Raw genomic sequence first — 21,459 nt, forward strand, 5'->3', positions numbered from 1 at the left:
CCAGTGAACATGGGTGTACAAATATCTGTACGAGTTTCCGCTTTCCATTCTTTTGGTTATATGCCTAGGAGCAGAATTGCTGGAGCATATTGTAATTCTATGTTTAACCTTTTGAGGAACTGCCAAACTGTTTTTCGCATTGGCTGCATCATTTTATTACCACTAGCAAATGCATGAGGATTCCAGTCTTTCTACATCCTCACCAACATCTGTTCTTTTCTGTTTTTTTGATAATCCTAGTGGGTATGAAGTAGTATCTTATTGTAGTTCTGATTTGCATTTCCCTAATGACTAATCATGTTGAGCATCTTTTCGTGTACTTATTGACCATTTGTTTATCTTTGGAGAAATGTTTATTCAAGTCTTTTGCCCATTTGTTAAGCAGGTTGTCTTTTTGTTGTTGAGTTGTAGGAGTTCTTTATATATTCTGGATATTAGACCCTTATCAGATATATGATTTGCAAATATTTCTCCCATTCTGTTGGTTGCCTTTTCACTTTTTTTGTGTGTGTGTGAGGAAGATCAGCCCTGAGCTAACATCCATGCCAGTCCTCCTCTTTTTGCTGAGGAAGACTGGCCCTGGGCTAACATCTGTGCCTATCTTCCTCCACTCTATATGGGACCCCACCACAGCATGGCTTGCCAAGTGGTGCGTTAGTGCGTGTCCAGGATCCGAACCGGTGAACCCCGGGCCACTGCAGCGGAGTGCGTGCACTTAACCGCTTGTGCCACGGGGCCAGCCCCGGAAGTTTTATTTTTTTTATTGAGATAATTGGCATATAACTATATTAGTTTCAGATGATATTTGTATATATTGCAAAATGTTCACTACAATAAGTCTAGTTAACATCCATCACCACATATAGTTACAATTTTTTTTTGTTGTGATAACTTTTAAGATTTACTCTCTTTAGCAACTTTCAAATTTACAGTACAGTATTATTAACTGCAATCACCATGCTGTACATTACATCCCCAGGACTTATTTATTTAATAACTGGAAGTTTGTACTTTTTGACCATTTTCATCCATTTCACTTCCCCCATCTGTGGCAACCATCAATCTGTTCTCTGTATCTAGGAATTTAGTTTTTTTTGTTTGTTTTAGATTCCACATGTAAGTGAGATCATGTACTACTTGTCTTTGTCTGACTTATTTCACTTAACATAATGCCTTCCGGGTCCATCCGTGTTGTTGCAAATGGCAAGTGTTTCTTCTTTTTTTTAATGCTGAATAATATTCCATTGTGTGTACTGTGTGTATACATGTACATATATGCATGCATACATGTACACATACATACGTGGCCGTATATGCATACATAGACATGTGAGCACATGTACATACACACCACATTTTCTTTTCTTTTTTTTTTTATTGATGTTTTAATGGTTTTTAACATTGTGAAATTTTGGGTTGTGCATTTTTGTTTGTCCATCACCATATATATGACTCCCTTCCCCCCTTGTGCCCACCCCCCACCCCCACTGCCCCTGGTAACCACAGTACAGTTTTCTCTGTCCGTGTGTTTGTTTATATTCCACATATGAGTGAGATCATACAGTGTTTGTCTTTCTGGCTTATTTCACTTAACATAATACGCTCCAGGCCCATCCATGTTGTTGCAAATGGGACGATTTTGTCTTTTTTTATGGCTGAGTAGTATTCCATTGTATATATATACACCACATTTTCTTAATCCAATCATCAGTCGAGGGACACTTAGGTTGCTTCCACTACTTGGCTATGGTGAATAATGCTGCAATGAACATAGGGGTGCATAAGCCTCTTTGGATTATTGATTTCAGGTTCGTTGGATAGATTCTCAGTAATGGGATGGCTGGGTCATAGGGCATCTCTATTTTTAAGTCTTTGAGGAATCTCCATACCATTTTCCATAGAGGCTGCACCAGTTTGCATTCCCACCAGCTGTGTGTGAGGGTTCCTGTTTCTCCACATCCTCTCCAACACTTGTTTTTTGTCTTGGTGATTATAGCCATTGTAACGGGTGTGAGGTGGTACCTTAGTGTTGTTTTGATTTGCATTTCCCTGATGATTAGTGATGTTGAACATCTTTTCATGTGCCTATTGGCCATCTGTATATCTTCTTTGGAGAAGTGTCTGTTCATTTCCTCTGCCCATTTTTTTTTTTTTTTTTAAGATTTTATTTATTCATTTTTTTCCCCCCAAAGCCCCAGTAGATAGTTGTATGTCATAGGTTCACATCCTTCTAGTTGCTGTACATGGGACTCGGCCTCGCGTTGGACGGAGAAGTGGTGCCTCGGGGCGCGCCCGGGATCCGAACCCGGGCCGCCAGCATCAGAGCGCGCGCACTTAACCGCTAAGCCACGGAGCCGGCCCTCCTCTGCCCATTTTTTGATCGGGTTGTTTGTTGTTTTGTTGTTCAGTTGTGTGAGTTCTTTATATATTATGAAGATCAACCCCTTGTCAGATGTATGTTTTACAAATATTCTCTCTCAGCTGGTGGATTGTCTGTTCATCTTGATTCTGGTTTTGTTTGTCTTATAGAAGCTCTTTAATCTGATAAAGTCCCACTTGTTTATTTTTTCTTTAGTTTCCCTAGTTTGGGTAGGCATGTCATCCAAAAAGATTCCTTTATAACCAATGTCAAATAGTGTGTTGCCTATATTTTCTTCTATGAGTTTTATAGTTTCAGGTCTCACCTTCAGGTCTTTGATCCATGTTGAGTTAATTTTTGTGAATGGCGATAGCAGATGGTCCACTTTCATTCTTTTGCATGTGGCTGTCCAGTTTTCCCAACACCATTTATTGAAGAGACTTTCCTTTCTCCATTGTATGTTCTTAGCACCTTTGTCGAAAATTAGCTGTCCATATATGTGTGGTTTTATTTCTGGGCTTTCAATTCTCTTCCACTGATCTGTGTGTCTGTTTTTGTACCAGTACCATGCTGTTTTGATTACTATTGCTTTGTAGTATGTTTTGAAGTCAGGGATTGTGATGCCTCCTGCTTTGTTCTTTTTTCTTAGGATTTCTTTAGCTATTCGGGGTCTTTTGTTGCCCCATATAAATTTTAATATTCTGTTTTCTATTTCTTTGAAGAATGTCATTGGGATTCTGATTGGGATTGCATTGAATCTGTAGATTGCTTTAGGTAATATAGACATTTTAACTATGTTTATTCTTCCAATCCACGTGCATGGGATATCTTTCCATTTCTTTATGTCATCATGGATTTCTTTCAATAATGTCTTGTAGTTCTCATTGTATAGGTCCTTCACTTCCTTGACATGTGCACACATGTACATACACACCACATTTTCCTTATCCATTCATCCATTGATGGACACTTAGGTTGCTTCCATGTCTCGGCTATTGCGAATAATGCTGCAAAGAACATGGGGATACAAATACCTCTTCGAGTTAGTATTTTCGTTTTCTTCAGATAAATACCCAGAAATGGAATTGCTGGAGCATGTGGTAGTTCTATTGTTAATTTTGTTTTTTTTTTTTTGTGAGGAGATCAGCCCTGTGCTAACATCTGCCAATCCTCCTTTTTTTTTTTTTTTGCTGAGGAAGACTGGCCCTGGGCTAACATCCGTGCTCATCTTCCTCCACTTTATATGGGACGCCGCCACAGCATGGCCTGACAAGCGGTGCATTGGTGTGTGCCCGGGATCTGAACCGGCGAACCCCGGGCCGCAGCAGTGGAGTGCGCACACTTAACCACCTGCGCCACCGGGCCGGCCCCTATTGTTAATTTTTTGACAAATCCCTATACTGTTTTCATAGTAGCTATACCAATTTATATTCCCACTAACCACAAGGGTTCCCTTTTCTCCACATACTTGCCAACACTTGTTATTTCTTGTCTTTTTGATAATAGCCATTCTAATAGGTGTGAGGTGATACCTCACTGTTGTTTTGATTTTCGTTTCCCTGATGATTAGTGATGCTGAGCACCTTTTCCCGTACCTGTTGGCCATCTGTATGTCTTCTTTGGAAAAATGTCTATTCAGATCCTCTGTGGATTTCATAGGTTGCCTTTTCATTTTGTTGATGGTTTCTTTTGCTGTGCAAAAGAAGCTTTTTAGTTTGATGTAGTCCCACTTGTTTATTTTTGCTTGTGTTGCCTTTGCTTTTGTTGTCAAATCCAAAAAAATCATTGCAAGACAGATGTCAAGGAAGAAATTTTCAATTTCGATGAAGTCCAGTTTATTTTTTTTCTTTTGTTGTCTGTGCTTTTGATGTCATACTTAAGAAACTGTTGCTAAATCTAAGGTCATGAATATTTATAGTTTTTGTATAGTATATTTGTGTGTGTGTGTGTGTGTGTAGTTTATAGTATAAGGTGTAGTTTTAGTATAGTTCTTAAATTTAAGTCTTTGATTCTTTTTGTTTCTGTTCTTATCTTTCCATTGTTTCTTTCTGAAAATGTATTCTCTTCTTTCTTACACAAAATTAGCATGCTGTGCACTCCTATGTGTATTACTTTTTTTCACTTAATAGTGTATCTTCACTATCTGTAGCAGATAGAGAATTCCTCATTCTGTTTTACAGCTGCATAGTAATATATTTTACAGTTTTACGATAGCTTTTTTACCAGTTCCCTATTGAAGGGCATTGATATTTGAGTTTTTTCCAGTCTTTTGCTTTTAGAATTAGTGCATTAATTGTAATAAAAAGCACTAATTGTAAACCCTGATTGATTTGATCCATTTTGAGTTAATTTTTGTCACTGGTGTTAAGGTCAGCGTCCAACTTCATTCAGCACCATTTGTTGAAAAGACTGTTCTTTCCCCAGTGAACACTCTTAGCTCTGTTGTCAGATCAACTGACCATGTATGTGAGGGTTTATTTCTGGGCGCTCTGTTCCCTTCCACTGATTTATATGTCTTTCCTTGTGCCAGTACCATACTGTTTTGATTACTGTAGCTTTGTAGTAAGTTTTGAAATCAGAAGTGTGAGTTTTCCAACTTTTTATTTTTCTAGATTGTTTTAGCTATTCACAGTCCCTTGAAATTCCACATGAATTTTAGGATGGGTTTTTCTATTTCTTCAAAAATATCATTGAGATTTTGATAGTGATTGCACTGAATCTGTAGATCACTTTGGGTAGTATTGGCATGTTAACAATATAAGTTACTGGCAATAACTTAAGTGAAGGAAACTAGTGGGTGAGTATACAGTGGGCTGCAGTTCCCGAATTCTGCCCAGTCTCAGGCTTTCAGCAGCTCTGGGAAAGCAGCCTAAAGAGTTGGTGGGATTCCTGAGCTTAAGAACAATAAGCAAAGGGTGGAGTGCTTAATCCTTTTAAGAGAATGATAAACACTGTAAAAGGCTTGTCTTCCTGCATTCCACTCCCTTGGGGCTGTAGGTCACGTGACCTTAAAATACTTTCTCTTTCCCAGCCTCAGTTACCACATAGGCAGTGATCGGAGTCTGAAAGGGGTACAGCAAGGAAGAGGTAGGCAGGGAAAACGGACTGGAAGGAACCCATGAACACAGGATGTCATTCCATTTATTTAAGTCTTTAATTTCTTTCAGTAATGTTTTGTAGTTCTGAGTGTACAAATTTTTTGCCTTCTCTGTTAAATTTATTCTTAGGTATTTTATTCTTTTTGATGCTATTGTAAATGGAATTGTTTTTTTAATTTACTTTATGGACTGTTCATTGCTACTGTATACAAATAGACCTGATCTTTGTGTATTGATTCTACATCCTGCAACTTGCTGAATTTGTTTATTAGCTCTGTTTTTGGTGTGTGTGAATTCCTTAGGGTTTTCTTACATATAATGTCACGTCATCTGCAAATGGAGATAATTTTACTTCTTCCTTTCCAATTTGGATTCCAATTTGGATTTTATTTTTTTACTTCCCTAATTGTGCTGGCTAGAGTTTCCAGAACTATGTTAAATAGAAGTGGCAAAAGCAGACATCCTGTCTTATTCCTGACCTTAGGGGAAAATTTTTCAGTCTTTCACTATCGAGTCTGATGTTAGCTGTGTTTTTTTTTCCTTGTAGAAGGCCCTTGTCATGTTGAACCACCCTTGCATTCTGAAGATAAATCACATTTGGTCATGGTGTATAACTCTTTCAATATGCTGCTGAATTTGGTTTACTCGTATTTTGTTGATAGTTTTTTGCATGTATGTTCATAGTTTCAGGGTAATGCTGGCTTCCCAGAATGAGTTAGGAAGTGTTCCCTCCTTTTCAATTTTTTGAAAGAGTCTGAGAAGGATTCGTGTTAATTCTTTTTTTTAAAATTTTTTGTTTATTGCAGTAACATTGGTTTATAACGTTGTATAAATTTCAGGTGTACATCATTATACTTATATTTCTGCATAGGTTACATCATGTTCACCACCCAAATACTAATTACAACCCCTCACCACAGACATGTCCCGAATTATCCCTTTTACCCTCCTCCCTCCCCCCTTCCCCTCTGGTAACCACGAATCCAATCTCTGTCTCTATGTGTTTGTTTGTTATTATCTACTACTTAATGAGGGATATCATACAGTATTTGACCTTCTCCCTCTGACTTATTTCACTTTGCATAATACCCTCAGTGTCCATCCATGTTGTCACAAATGGCTAGATTTCATCGTTTCTTATGGCTGAGTAGTATTCCACTGTGTATATATACCACATCTTCTTTATCCATTCGTCCCTTGATGGGCACTTAGGTTGATTCCAAGTCTTGGCTATTGTGAATAACGCTGCAATGAACACACGGGTGCATGTATCTTTACTCATTGGTGTTTTCAAGTTCTTTGGATAAATACCCAGCAGTGGAATAGCTGGATCATATGGTAGTTCTATCCTTAACTTTCTGGGGAATCTCCATACTGTTTCCCACAGTGGCTGCACCAGTTTGCACTCCTGCCAGCAGTGTATGAGAGTTCCCTTCTCTCCACATCCTCTCCAACACATGTTGTTTCCTGTCTTATTAATTATAGCCATTGTGACGGGCGTGAGGTGATATCTCATTGTAGTTTTGATTTGCATTTCCCTGATAGTTAATGATGTTGAACATCTTTTCACGTGCCTGTTGGCCATCTGTATATCTTCTTTGGAGAAATGTCTGTTCAGGTCTTTTGCCCATTTTTTAATTGGGTTGTTAGTTTTTTTGTTGTTGAGGTGCGTCAGTTCTTTATATATTTTGATTAGCCCCTTATCAGATGTATGGTTTGCAGATATCTTCTCCCAATTGTTAGGTTGTCTTTTCGTTTTGTTGATGGTTTCCTTTGCTGTGCAGAAGCTTTTTAGTTTGATGTAGTCCCATTTGTTTATTTTTTCTATTGTTTCTCTTGCCTGGTCAGACATGGTGCTTGAAAATATGTTGCTAAGACCGATGTCAAAGAGCGTACTGCCTATGTTTTCTTCTAGAAGTTTCATAGTTTCAGGTCTTACATTCAAGTCTGTAATCCACTTTGAGTTAATTTTTGTGTATGGTGTAAGGTAAGGGTCTACTTTCATTTTTTTGCATGTGGCTGTCCAGTTTTCCCAACACCATTTGTTGAAGAGACTTTTCTTTTCTCCACTGTATGTCCTTGGTTCCTTTGTCGAAGATTAGCTGTCCATAGATGTGTGGGTTTATTTCTGGGCTTTTGATTCTATTCCATTGATCTGTGTGTCTGTTTTTGTGCCAGTACCATGCTGTTTTGGTTACTGTAGCTTTGCAGTGTATTTTGAAATCAGGGAGTGTGATACCTCCAGCTTTGTTCTTTTTTCTCAGGATTCCTTTAGCTGTTCGGGGTCTTTTGTTGTTCCATATAAATTTTAGGATTCTTCGTTCTGTTTCTGTGAAAAATGTTGTTGGAACTTTGATAGGGATTGTGTTGAATCTATAGATTGCTTTAGGAAGTATGGACATCTTAACTATGTTAATTCTTCCAATCCAAGAGCATGGAATATCTTTCCATTTCTTTGTGTCTTCTTCAATTTCTTTCAGCAATGTTTTATAGTTTTTGGTGTACAGATCTTTCACCTCTTTGGTTAAGTATTTTGTTCTTTTTGTTGCAATTGTAGATGGGATTGTATTCTTAATTTCTCTTTCTGCTACTTTGTTGTTAGTGTAGAGAAATGCAACTGATTTTTCTATGTTGATTTTGTATCCTGCAAGTTGACCCTATTCGTTTATTACTTCTAGAAGTTTTTTGGTGAATTCTTCAGGGTTTTCTATATATAAAATCATGTCATCTGCAAACCGTGAGAGTTTCAATGCTTCCTTTCCAGTTTGGATCCCTTTTATTTCTTTTTCTTGCCTGATCGCTCTGGCTAGGACTTCCAGTACTATGTTAAATAGGAGTGGTGAGAGTGGTCTTCCTTGTGTGGTTCCTGTTCTTAGAGGGATAGCTTTCAGTTTTTCACCATTGAGGTTGATATTAGCTGTGGGTTTGTCATATATGGCCTTTCCTTCTATACCCATTTTATTCAGAGTTTTTATCATAAATGGATGCTATATGTTGTCAAATGCTTTCTCTGCATCTATTGGGATGATCATGTGATTTTTATTCTTCATTTTATTAATGTGGTGTATTACGTTGATTGATTTGCGAATGTTGAACCATCGCTGCATACCTAGAAGAAATCCCACTTGATCATGGTGTATAATCTTTTTAATGTATTGTTGTATGCGATTTGCTTGTATTTTATTGAGAATTTTTGCATTGATGTTCATCAGTGATATTGGCCTATAATTTTCTTTTTTTGTGTTGTCCTTGTCTGGTTTTGTTATCAGGGTAATGTTGGATTCGTAGAATGAGTTAGGGAGCTTCCCCCACTCCTCAATTTTTTGGAAGAGTTTGAGAAGGATAGGTATTAAGTCTTCTTTGAATGTTTGGTAGAATTCACCAGGGAAGCTGTCTTTGCTAGTATTTGCTAGTTTGAGAAGGATTCATGTTAATTCTTTAAATACTGAGTAGACTCCACCAGCATAGCTTTCTAGTTCTGGGCTTTTTTTTGTTGGGAGGTTTTTGATTTAATTACTGATTCAATCAATACTTGTTATAGGTATATTTAGATTTTCTATTTGTTCTTGACTCGGTTTTGGTAGTTCACGTGTTTGTAGGAATTTGCCCATTCCATCTAGGTTATCCAGTTTGTTGGTGTACAGTTGTTCATAGTATTTTTTTTATAATTTTTATTTTTAAAAATCATGTGAGGGCCAGCCCCGGTGCTCTAGTGGTTAAGTTCGGCGTGCTGTGCTTCTGTGGCCTGGGTTCAGTCCCCTGGCACGGACCTACACCACTCTGTTAGTGGCCATGGGGTGCTGGTGGCCCATATACTAAAAAAAAGAGGAAGACTGGCACGGATGTTACCTCAGGGCGAATCTTCCTCAGGGAAAAAAGAAAATCATGTGAAACATCCCTATATCTCCATTTTTAAAAATTGTAAAATATACATTGTTTTCATTTGTCTCAAGGTATTTTCTAATTTCCTTTGTGATTTCTTCTTCGACTCATTGGTTGTTTGAGTGCAGTTTAATTTTCAAATAATTTGTGAATTTTCCAGTTTTTATTCTGTTATTGATTTGATTTCTAATTTCATTCTATTGTGATAAGAAACAATAACTGTATGATTTCAGACTTTTTAAATTTATTTAGACTTGTACTGTGGCTGAAATAATGGTCTGTCTGGAAAATATTCCATGTGCACTTCAGAAGAATATGTATTCTGCTGATGTTGGGTAGAGTCTTCTGAATATAGCTGTTAGGTCTAATTGGTTTAGGGTGTTTTTCAAGTCCTCTGTTTCCTTATTGATTTTCTGTCTGGTTGTTCTATCCATTATTAAAAGTAGGGTACCAAAGTCTCAACTATTATTGTAGAACTGTCTATTACTGTTTTTAGTTCTCTTCATTTTTCTGCCTCATTTATTTGGGGCTCTGTTATTAGGTACGTATATATTTATAACTGTTATATATCCTTGCTGGATAGAGCTTTTTATCAGTGTATAAAGTCCTTCTTTGTCTCCTGTAACTTTTTCTGACTTTAAAGTGTATGTGGTATGGCTGTTATTTAGCCACTGAAGCTCTGTCTTGATTACTGCAGGCACACCATGAGGTATTGCAGGTTTGGTTGCAGGGCACTGCAATACAGCAAATATTGCAATAAACTGAGTCACTCGAATTTTTTGGTTTCCCAGTGCATACAAAAGTTACATTTACAGTGTACTGTAGTCTGTTAAGTGTGCAATAGCATTGTGTCTGAAAAAAATGTACACAGTTTAACTAAAAAATACTTTATTGCTAAAAAATGCTACCCATCATCTGAGCCTTCAACGAGTTGTAATCTTTTTGCCGGTGGAAGGTCTTGCCTCGATGTTGATGGCTGCTGACTGATCAGGTTGGTGGTTGCTGAAGGTGGGGTGGCTGTGGCAATTTCTTAAAAAAAGACAACAATGAAGTTTGCCGCATCGATTGACTCTTCCTTTCATGAACGATTTCTCTGTAGCATGCGATGCTATTTGATAGCATTTTACCCACAGTAGAACTTCTTTCAAAATTGGAGTCACTCCTCTCAAACCCTGCTGCTGCTTTATCAACTAAGTTTATGTAATATTCTAAATCTTTTGTGGTCATTTCAACAGTCTTCACAGCATCTTGACTAGGGGTAGATTTCATCTCAAGAAACCACTTTCTGGGGCCGGCTCCGTGGCTTAGTGGTTAAGTGCGTGCACTCTGCTACTGGCGGCCCGGTTCGGATCCCGGGCGCGCACTGACGCACCGCTTGTCCGGCCATGCTGAGGCGGCGTCCCACATACAGCAACTAGAAGGATGTGCAACTGTGACATACAACTATCTACTGGGGTTTGGGGAGAAAAAGAAAAAAAAAAAAAGAGGAGGATTGGCAGTAGATGTTAGCTCAGGGCCGGTCTTCCTCAGCAAAAAGAGGAGGATTGACATGGATGTTAGCTCAGGGCTGATCTTCCTCAAAAAAAAAAAGGAAAAAAGAAACCACTTCCTTTGCTCATCCTTAAGAAGCAACTCCTCATCCATTACGGTTTTATTGTGAGATTGCTGCAATTCAGTCACATCGTCTGACTCCGCTTCTAATTCTAGTTCTCTTGCTATTTCCGCGACATTTGCAGTTGCTTTCTCCACTGAAGTCTTGAACCCCTCAAAGTCATCCTTGAGGGTTGGAATCAACTTCTTCCAAACTCCTGTAAACATTGATATTTTGACCTCTTCCCATGAATCATGCGATGTTCTCAATGGCATCTAGAATAGTGAATCCTTTCCAAAAGGTTTTCAATTTACTTTGCCCAGATCCATCAGAGGAACCACTATCGGTGACATCTATATGTATTACAAAATGTATTTCTTTTTTTTTTTTTTTTTTTAAATTTTATTTATTTAATTTTTTCCCCCAAAGCCCCAGTAGATAGTTGTATGTCACAGCTGCACATCCTTCCAGTTGCTGTATGTGGGACGTGGCCTCAGCATGGCCGGAGATGCGGTGCGTCAGTGTGTCCCCCCGGGATCCGAACCCGGGCCGCCAGCAGCGGAGCGCGCGCACTTAACCGCTAAGCCACGGGGCCGGCCCAAAATGTATTTCTTAAATAATAAGACTTGAAAGTCAAAATTACTCCTTGTTCCGTGGGCTGCAGAACGGATGTTATGTTAGCAGGCATGAAAACAACATTCATCTCATCGTACATCTCCATCAGAGCTCTTGGGTGACCAGGTATATTGTCAATGAGCAGTAATAATTTGAAATGAATTGTTTTTCTGAGCAGTAGGTCTCAACAGTGGGCTTAAAATATTCAGTAAACCATGTTGTAAACAGATGTGCTGTCATCCAGGCTTTGATGTTCCATTTATAGAGAGCAGGCAGAGTAGATTTAGCATCGTTCTTAAGGGCCCTAGGATTTTCAGAACAGTAAATGAGCGTTGGCTTCCACTTAAAGTCACCAGGTGCATTAGCCCCTAACAAGAGAGTTGGCCCGTCCTTTGAAGCTTTGAAGCTAGGGAATGACTTCTCCTCTCTAGCTATGGAAGTCCTAAATGGCATCTTCTCCCAACACGAGGCTGTTGTGTCTGCATTGAAAATCTGTTGTTTAGTGTAGCCACCTTCATTGATTATCTTAGCTAGATCTTCTGGGTGACATGCTGCAGCTTCTACATCAGCACCTGCTGCTTCACTTTGCACTTTTATGTTATGGAGACAGCTTCTTTCCTTAAACCTCATGAACCAACTTCCGCTAGCTTCAGACTTTTCTTCTGCAGCTTCCTCGCCTCTCTCAGCCTTCATAGAATTGAAGAGAGTTAGGGCCTTGCTCTGGATCAGGGTTTGGCTTAAGGGAATGTTGTGGTGGTTTGATCTTCTATCCAGACCACTACAACGTTCTCCATATCAGCAATAAGGCTGTTTTGCTTTCTGATTATCATTCATGTTCACTGGAGTAGCACTTTTAATTTCCTTCAAGAACTTTTCCTTTGTATTCGCAACTTGGCTAACTGTTGGGCACAAGAGGCCTAGCTTTCAGCCTATCTTGGCTTCTGACCTGCCTTTCTCACTAAGCTTGCTCCTTTCTTGCTTTTGATTTGCAGTGAGAGATGTGCAACTCTTTCTTTCACTTGAACACTTAGACACCATTGTAGGGTTATTAATTGGCCTAATTTCAATATTATTCTGTCTCAGGGAATAGAGAGGCCTGAGGAGAGGGAGAGAGAGAGAAGGGCATGGCTTGTTGATAGAGCAGTCAAAACACACATTTATTGATTAAGTTCACTGTCTTATGTGGGCGTGGCTTGTGGTGCCCCAAAACAATAATAGTAATGTCAAAGATCACTGATCACAGATCACTATAACAAATATAATAAAATGAAAAAGTGGAATATTGCAAGAAGTACCAAAATGTGACACAGAGACACGAAGTGAATTATTGATAGCTATATTAAAAAAAACTTAAGAAAAATGAGGCAATGATTAATTCCAGGTAAAAGTCAAAAGTACACCAAAAGGGAAATGTGATTATAGTATATATATTACTTAAGTCAAAAGGCTAGGCTACTGTGACAGAGAGATCCAGTAATACAGTGGCTTAAAAAAGAGTTTTATTTCTCTGTCATGTAATAGTTGGTAGGTGAGTGGTCACCAGATCCAGATGAGTAGTTTGTTCTGTGTAGTCATTTAGGGGGCCCAAGTTGCATTGATCATGTTTTCCAGCCAAAAGTATGATCAAAGGCTAGAAGCGTGGACTTTGTTTGGGTGTGTTAGAAATGCAGAATGTCAGTCTTCATTCCAAACCTACTGAATCAGAATCTGCATTTAGGAACTAGTTGATTGATTTTTTTTTTTTTTTTTTTTTTTCTGGTTGGGAAGTTTGGCCCTGAGCTAACATCTGTTGCCCGTCTTCCTCTTTTTGCTGAGGAAGATTGGGCCTAGGCTAACATCTGTGCCCATCTTCTTTTTTTGATATGTAGAACACCGCCACAGCATAGATTGATGGAGTAGTGGTACGTTGGTCCGCATCCGGATTCGAACCTGTGAACCCTGGGCCACCAAAGTGGAGTGCATGAACTTAACTACTGTGCCACCGGGCCAGCCCCCCTGGAACTAGTTGATTCCTATGCACAAAAGTTTGAGACTCACTGGTGTAGAACATAATTGTTAGCTGTATGATTGAAGATAGATGATTGACAGTTTTCTCCAGTAAGGAGGGGAGAGCATGGAGGTGGAAAGAACTTGATCTTAAGGACACACCTAACTGCAGGGAAGGTTGGGAAATGTAGTCTAGCCATGTGCCCAGGAAAAAGGAGAAAATGAGTTTTGTTGGACATCTAGAAAACTCGGTGCTATATGTTTGGCTTAGCCATGAATAATAGTGGCATGCCATGTTAAAATCATCCTGGGAGGATCGGGGTGGGATGGGTACAAATGTGTGTGTACAATTCTGTCTGTCTCTAGGGGGGCTGTTTGAGATAGCCAAATCCTTTTCCATAATAGGAAGTAAGTAGATAATATCTAAAGCTAAAATAAAATAAGAAGTATCAATTTAAACATGTAATTTAGAAATATGGAGATAAATCTCAGAAGAAACAACTAAAAGAGTTGAAAGTAGTTGGTTTTGAGGAGATTGGTAGTTGGTAGGAGAATACTGTTTTGCCTTGTAGTACTATTGACTTTTTGAACTGTGTAAATGTATTTGTTTTATAAAAAGCAAATTGGAAAAGCCAATCCCTGAAGTCCAAATAGGAAGTAAACACATGAAAAGTATTAAGTGGTAAGTGTTATGAGAAAGGTAATGTAGGATCCCAAAAAGGGAACCCCAACTCCAGCCTCGGGAAGGCGCGGACCCACAGACACAGAAGACCGAGCTTGATGCAAACGCAAGAGGTAAGAGGTTTATTAAGCGGAGCTCCGGGTCGACACGTATCTCTCGCAGGAGACAGAGGAGTTGACCCGGGACCTTAAAGGGCAAATTCTTATATAGGGTTTGGAAACACAAAGCGGGAAAAGGTTGGCGCGGTCTTACATGATTGGCTAATTTAAAACATTTAAACAGTTACATTTTATGGCGCGAATTGCTATGGCGCGAAGCGATTATCAGGTTACACACACGCGTCCCCATCTGGACCCCCTCCACCCCGACCCTCCCAAACTTATCCCTCTGGAGCACTCTCTTGTTCTCAATTCTTCCCCGAACAGTTTAGGGTGGGTCTTTCATGAATAGAGTCAGTCAGGATCGATAAATCCTTAGGGCGTGGAGGTGCCTGTCTCTAAGGTAGTAACTTTTTAATTTTTAATACAATTTTACTGTAAGAGCAAAGTTCAGAGAAAGAGGCATACTTATCTGAGCCCAACCTGGGTGGCAAGTTGGTGGGGGATGGATTGGGGAAGGCTTTCTGGAAGAGAGACATTTTCTAGTTACATATTAGACAATGTAAGGTATGATGCAATTAAACATCTTTTGAAGTTATTATATTTTGTTTTTTAAGTGTGAACAATTAAAAATAATTTAAGCTAATTTTTCATTAATCCATTTTAACAAATGTATTGAGTGTATACTTTGTATTAGGCACTGTAGTAGGCACTGAAGATATAATGGTAAGCAAAATCAGAAAGGGTTTATTACCTCTTGGAGTTTACAATCTGGTGGGGTGACTGACATGAATCAGATTCTTCATTGTGTGTAAGATTGTAGAAAGAGTATGGTTTCCCTTCACTTCTGCTTTCAGAACCACTCCTTAGAGCAGTGATTCTTCAAGTATAGTCCCCAGTCTAGCCACATTGGCATCACCTGGGAGCTTGTTAAAAATGCAAATTCTCAGGCCCCCATCCCAGACCTACTGAATCAGAAACTCTGGGAATGAGACCCTCCAAGTGATTGTAATGAATGCTAAAATTTGAGAACTACTGCCTTAAACGTAATCAATATTTTAAGCTTGGTTTATTATTGCTAATATTTCAGTGTTAAAAACAACCAACTGCATATGCCGGATTATATAGTTATTAAGCTGAATGACTTTTAAAATGTTTAATAATATATTCATTTAGAAGTTATTTATTAAGCACATATCATGTATATATATTCAGTCTCTGGAGTCCTAGTTTATGTGTATTCCTTCTGTAGCAAGGTTTTTTCCCATAGGAAAGCATTGTCTATAGATGCTGTGTCTTTTTTTTTATTTGATTGAGGTAATATTGACATAAAATATTATGATAGTTTCAGGTGTACAAGATGAGGATTCGATATTTGCATATATTGCAAAATGATCACCACAATAAGTCTAGTTAACATCTGTACAAATTCTGTGTCTTTATGGAGCCTGAGGGATTCCTGGTAATTTTCTATAACTTGTAAAATTATCAGAACAGTATAACATTAGCATCACTGTGTTTCAGGATTTGCTTAGAATCGTAACATTTTATTGGCCTAGACTCTAAAGATAGCCTGGTTCAGCCACTCATTTTATAGTTTACAAATCTGTGACTCAGAGAGGGTCAATATCTTCTTGTTCAGGGTCATTCAATAGCTGGTAGGCCTCAGTGGTTGGAGGCCTTAGCTGAAATTGGTTCATTGTGTAGTTTTTTTTTAAAAGCAGCAGAAGCTTCTGATAACTTTCTATCAGTGTGCTTTACAATAGTTACCCTGTCTGTCCCATGGAAGGATTACTTGAGCAGTAACTATTGCTGTGATTAGCTTTTGCATTAGTTATGCAAAAGTTATTTCAGGCAAACTTACTCAGCTAGTGCATCTAGACAACTCTTAAGTCTCAGGCCCCAGAACTTGTAGGCTGGTCTGCCAATTGAATGATGGAAATTATAGAAAGGCATCAAAAATTTCTCTTGAAACAATTCCGATTTTTACTAAAGACTTCAGTTGGCAGCAGGAAAAGAGGGAGGTGAAAACATCAGTCTGGAGTAGATATTCTTTTAATTGCTAGTGATTTTGAATGTCTGTTAAGTACTTAGCATTGTGATAGGCATTGTAAGGATTCAAGGAAGGTGGAAGACATGATTAGAACTAGAAGTAGAAAATGGGCTAATGTCTCAGTGATTTGTTTTAAAATGTAATGGAATACATTCTAAATGCTACCGTTTTCTATATTCAAACACTTCTTTTAGAAATTCATTAAGCATTCTTTGTAATTTCTTGATAGTAATTGGTTATTTATGGTTAGAATCTCATTTAATATTCATTTATCACATTCTAAAACTGTAAACAGGAACTAGAAAGTAGGGCTGACGTTTTTATTTGGTTCAACCAGTTTTGCTATAAGTGTGCACTGGGAAGCAATGAAACCTATTTTCAAAATCCTATGTCCTCAGAGAGAACTTCATTTCTAGGAATTACAACTTTTAGGGGAAAATTTTGTACTGTTGATAGCTTAAAAGAAAAAGTAAAAAATAGCAATTTTGCTATAAAATTACCACACTTTTTTTTTTTTTGGAGCAGTAGGACATTTGCTACTCTTAAAATAGAAGATGGGGAAGATTAGAAAGTGAGTATAGTCTATTTTTTCATAACACATGACTCCTGTTAAGAATTTAAATGTACTTTAAGTTATATGAAACAAATTACTCACTTAAAGTGAAACCTGGCAATTTTCTGATTCTTGAACTCCTTCACTAGCATTTGTCTATATTAAAGTACATTGATTTTTTAAAGTCTTTATAGCTTTTATTTATATATACAAACTTGGGGCCGGCCCCGTGGCTTAGCGGTTAAGTGCGCGCGCTCCGCTGCTGGCGGCCCCGGGTTCGGATACCGGGCGCGCACCGACGCACCGCTTCTCTGGCCATGCTGAGGCCGTGTCCCACATACAGCAACTAGAAGGATGTGCAGCTGTGACATACAACTATCTACTGGGGCTTTGGGGGGAAAAAAAAAAATTATATATACAAACTTGATTTATAGAATGTTGATTTTTTTTTTTTGGGTGGAGGAACAGTGAGTCAAAAAAGTTTTATAAACAGAATTGTGGATCACTGTTGCTATATCAAGTCTTTATTGTTTATCAAGTCTTTATTGTTTGTCAGTAACATGACATCTACAAAATTATTAAAGAGTCGTTATTATAGAATAGCATTAGAAAATTTAAAATTTTTTGGCTACTGGATAAGGTAAAACTAATCTTTTAGAAATAGAGCCCATTTTTATTTTTAAAATTAGGAACCTGTGGCAGTTTCTACAAGAATTTAGTTATAGTCATATATTTGACATCTGTTTTGACAGTTATGTAAAACACCTTATCAGGAATAATGAAAGCAGAATGTATTAATTAAATAAATTCAAATATCCAAAAACCAGGAGCAAAAACATTCTTTTATAGATAAAAGTGCTACAGCTTTTTACTGGAAAATAATGTTAGTGAAAAGAAATTAATGGCGAGGGGGCTGGCCCCGTGGCTTAGCGGTTAAGTGTGCGTGCTCTGCTACTGGCGGCCCGGGTTCGGATCCTGGGCGCGCACTGACACACCACTTGTCTGGGCATGCTGAGACAGCGTCCCACATACAGGAACTAGGAGGATGTGCAACTATGACATACAACTATCTACTGGGGCTTTGGGGAGAAAAAGGGAAAAAAAAAAAAGAAATTAATGGGGAAAATCGAGGATGGTTTTGGCTTAAATTTTATCAGAATTTCTTAAAATATTACTTTGTAAAATAATTTGGAAAGAAGCACTTTGTATATTTTTTTTAAACAGAAGACAATATTAATCTGTCTTTAATCTGAGATTAAGGCAGAGAATATAGAGCACTATACCATAAACAGGAATTATAAAAGCTAGGTCCAAGTTGAGGAACATTTTCAGTGGAGGCATAACTAGGTAAGTTTAATTTATTTTTTTCTTTCTTTTTTGGAAATAAGCTTTGGCATGAACACAGTTGGAAGTAAATGACTTGTGTTCTGAGCTTTTTATTTTAGATAATGTTTTTGTGTTTATGTGATATATAGTTATATGATTAGAGGTGTTCGACTGCCCAAATTTGTAATTTAATAATTAACCAAGTGAATTCAAAGGTGCTGCATGCAGTTTGCTTTTGCTGACTCTAATTTTTATTCATAGTATTAATCTTTGTTTAGAGACGTAGGTCTGAATTTAAGGCGTACGGGGCAAAGTGACCAGTAAAAACATTCTGATTTCCATAAAATCTGGTATACAAGGTATTTCTGATATAGAAATAATTTAACAAAATGCAGTATTTGCGTTTGTTTATAGTTTGTGCTCTGTGGTAAATGCATAATTGTTCCTATTATATTTTAAAGATTTTATTTATTTATTTTTCCCCCAAAGCCCCAGTAGATAGTTGTATGTCGTAGTTGCACATCCATTCTAGTTGCTGTATGTGGGACGCGGCCTCAGCATGGCCGGAGAAGCGGTGTGTCGGTGCTCGCCCGGGATCCGAACCCGGGCCGCCAACAGCGGAGCGTGCGCACTTAACCGCTAAGCCACGGGGCCGGCCTGTGTTCCTATTATATTTTAGAAGAAAATGGGTTCTGACTGATTTTAGTGTTCTTTCTTACTATCGTCTTTTTTTAAAAACATTAGTTTTTTTTGGTGCAGTAATAGTGTCACAGCAGAATTGAGCAGAAAGTACAGAGTGCCCATATACTCCCTTCCCCAACACAGGAATAGCCTCCCCCACTGTCAACATCCCTGCACCAGAGTGGTGCATTTGTTACAATTATCACCCAAAGTTCATAGTTTAATTACATTAGGGTTCACTCTTAGTGGTACATGTTCTGTGAGTTTTGACAAATGTATAATGACATGTATCATATTATAATATTATATAAAATATTACTTTTTAACTTTGGGTTCCTGTTGGTTTTTAAATTTTTCTTACCTCAGAAGAATTTAAACTCCTTAAAACTTCAGAGGTAGAGAAAGTCTGTTGACATTGTTTCTCCATGTTTAGAGAGTCAAGTTTGAAGTAGGTTAGTGGTATAAATAGGTAGTGTTTAGTAGGAAAGTCATGTGGGCAAGATCATACCGCTTAGGCTTCCATAAACTGTTTCCCTATGTTGCATATAGATTGGAATTATTGTGTTTTCTTTGTTTCGTTTCCTTTTATGTTAATTGTGGTGCATCAATTGCAGGTTTTATTTCCCTTTTAGATGCAATTCTTAGTAGTGTAAAACAGTGTTTCACTTCTAAAATTCCCTTGTTTTGATGTCATATTGCCATAATTACATTAGAACCTCCTTTATGAGCATTTGGCTGTTATTTACTAAGTGGGCTTTTTAACTCCTTTTCATATAGTTTTCAGAGTTTTGTGTTTTAATGTTTCTTTAGTTTTGAGAACAAATATTAAAAGTTTTTTTATGTTTCACCAATTTTTAAAAAATAGCATCTTAAATAACAGATTTTGCATTTTTTTTTTTTAACCCAATAGTTGCTAAACTGGATTTGAAGCAGTTCAAACTACTGGAGATCTGCCATTTTACAATATCACAATTGGAAAGAAGCAGGTTTTCAAATAATGGAAGAGTCTAAGACCTCTAAAAATGAAAATCATGAACCAAAGAAGAATGCTTGGGCTCTTTCTGAAGAAAACAAAGCAGTTAAAGTTATAACTAATCAAACTTTGAAAGTTAGAAATGATAAATCCATAAAAGAAATTGGGACCAGCTCTCCAAATAGGAATAGTAGTAAAAAAAATAAGCAAAATGATATTTGTATAGAAAAAACAGAAGTTAAATCATGTAAAGTAAATGCTGCCAGTGTTCCAGGCCCTAAAGATTTGGGATTAGTCCTTCGAGATCAAAGTCATTGCAAAGCAAAAAAATCACCTAATTCACCGGTTAAAGCAGAAAAGTTACCTATCTCACAGGTAAAAGTAGAAAAGGCACCCAGTTTACAGGCGAAAGCAGAAAAATCACCAAAGTCACCTAATTCACCATTGAAAACAGAAAAGGCACCCAGCTCACAGGCATCAGCAGTAGAAAAGGCACTTAGTTCACAAAGGAAAGCAGAAAAAGCACCTAGTTCTCAGATGAAATCAGAAAAAGTGCCCACTTCACCAGCAGAAGCAGAGAAAGTGCGCAGTTTACTATTGAAAGAAAACATGAGACAGACAGAATTACAGCAGATTGGGAAAAAAATTCCAAGCTCCTTTCCTTCTTTGGACAAAGTGAATATTGATGTTGTAGAGGGAAAAAAATCTGCTCTGGAAGACTCACCACGATCTCAGAAGCAACAAACGTGTACAGATAATACTGTTGATTCTGATGATAGTGCTTCAGGAATTGAAGACATATCGGATGATTTGAGTAAGTACAAATTAGATTATCCCACAAGTCATATTTTTGGAGGAATTTTCCTATACTGATGTTCTTTAGGTTATCCCTGGTTTAACTACTTTAATTACAAAAAGAACATTGGTAATATGGTGTTTTAAGCTGAAAAAGAACCTTTTGTATTTAGTAAGGTAGGTAAAAAGCCTTTGCAAATATAAATTTAGTGGCTCCTGTAGTTGGTGTGTACACACACACACACACACACACACACATTCTCATTCTCTCTTTCTTGTTTTTTTTTTTTTTTTGTGAGGAAGATCGGCCCTGAGCTAACATCTGCCAATCCTCCTCTTTTTGCTGAGGAAGACCGGCCCTGGGCTAACATCCATGCCTATCTTCCTCCACTTTATGTGGGACGCCGCCACAGCATGGCTTGACAAGCAGTGCATTGGTGCGTGCCTGGGATCCGAACTGGCGAACCCTGGTCCGCCGCAGCGGAGCGTGCACGCTTAACCGCTTGCGCCACCGGTCTGGCCCCTCTCTTTCTCATTGTAAATGGTCCTGGTAATGTATTGCTCATTCATTCACCAAACATTATGTGTTGAGGTCTTATATGCCAAGCATGTGTTTACAGTAGAAAACAAAAAAAAAAACACAACCCCACTCCTCAAGGAAGCTTCTAGTTAGATGGAGGTGATACAGATAAATAAAGTGATAATTTAGTTCAGTGCCAGAAACTTAGAGTTGAGAAACTACATGATTTAATTGAGGGATTTAGACT

At 38.0% G+C, this 21,459-nt stretch overlaps 1 protein-coding gene across 12 annotated transcripts in view; it reads left to right on the forward strand.

Annotated features, from left to right (window-relative positions):
• Positions 1-21,459, forward strand: part of TUT4 (terminal uridylyl transferase 4) — a 133,985-nt gene that overhangs the window by 18,137 nt on the left and 94,389 nt on the right. For 11 of the 12 annotated variants that reach the window (XM_087445932.1, XM_087445935.1, XM_087445930.1 and 8 more), the window contains exon 2: positions 19,835-20,711. In XM_087445932.1, coding sequence (XP_087302058.1) covers positions 19,922-20,711 — 790 coding nt within the window. In that variant the 5' untranslated portion in view covers positions 19,835-19,921. Of the gene's footprint in view, positions 1-13,927; positions 14,327-19,834; positions 20,712-21,459 lie in introns of those variants that run through there. The other variant, XM_087445925.1, reaches the window with a different exon arrangement.

This window comes from Ceratotherium simum, chromosome 22 (genome assembly GCF_057802395.1).
Source record: "Ceratotherium simum simum isolate JZ-2026a chromosome 22, ASM5780239v1, whole genome shotgun sequence".
NCBI classification, from domain to species: Eukaryota; Metazoa; Chordata; class Mammalia; order Perissodactyla; family Rhinocerotidae; genus Ceratotherium; species Ceratotherium simum.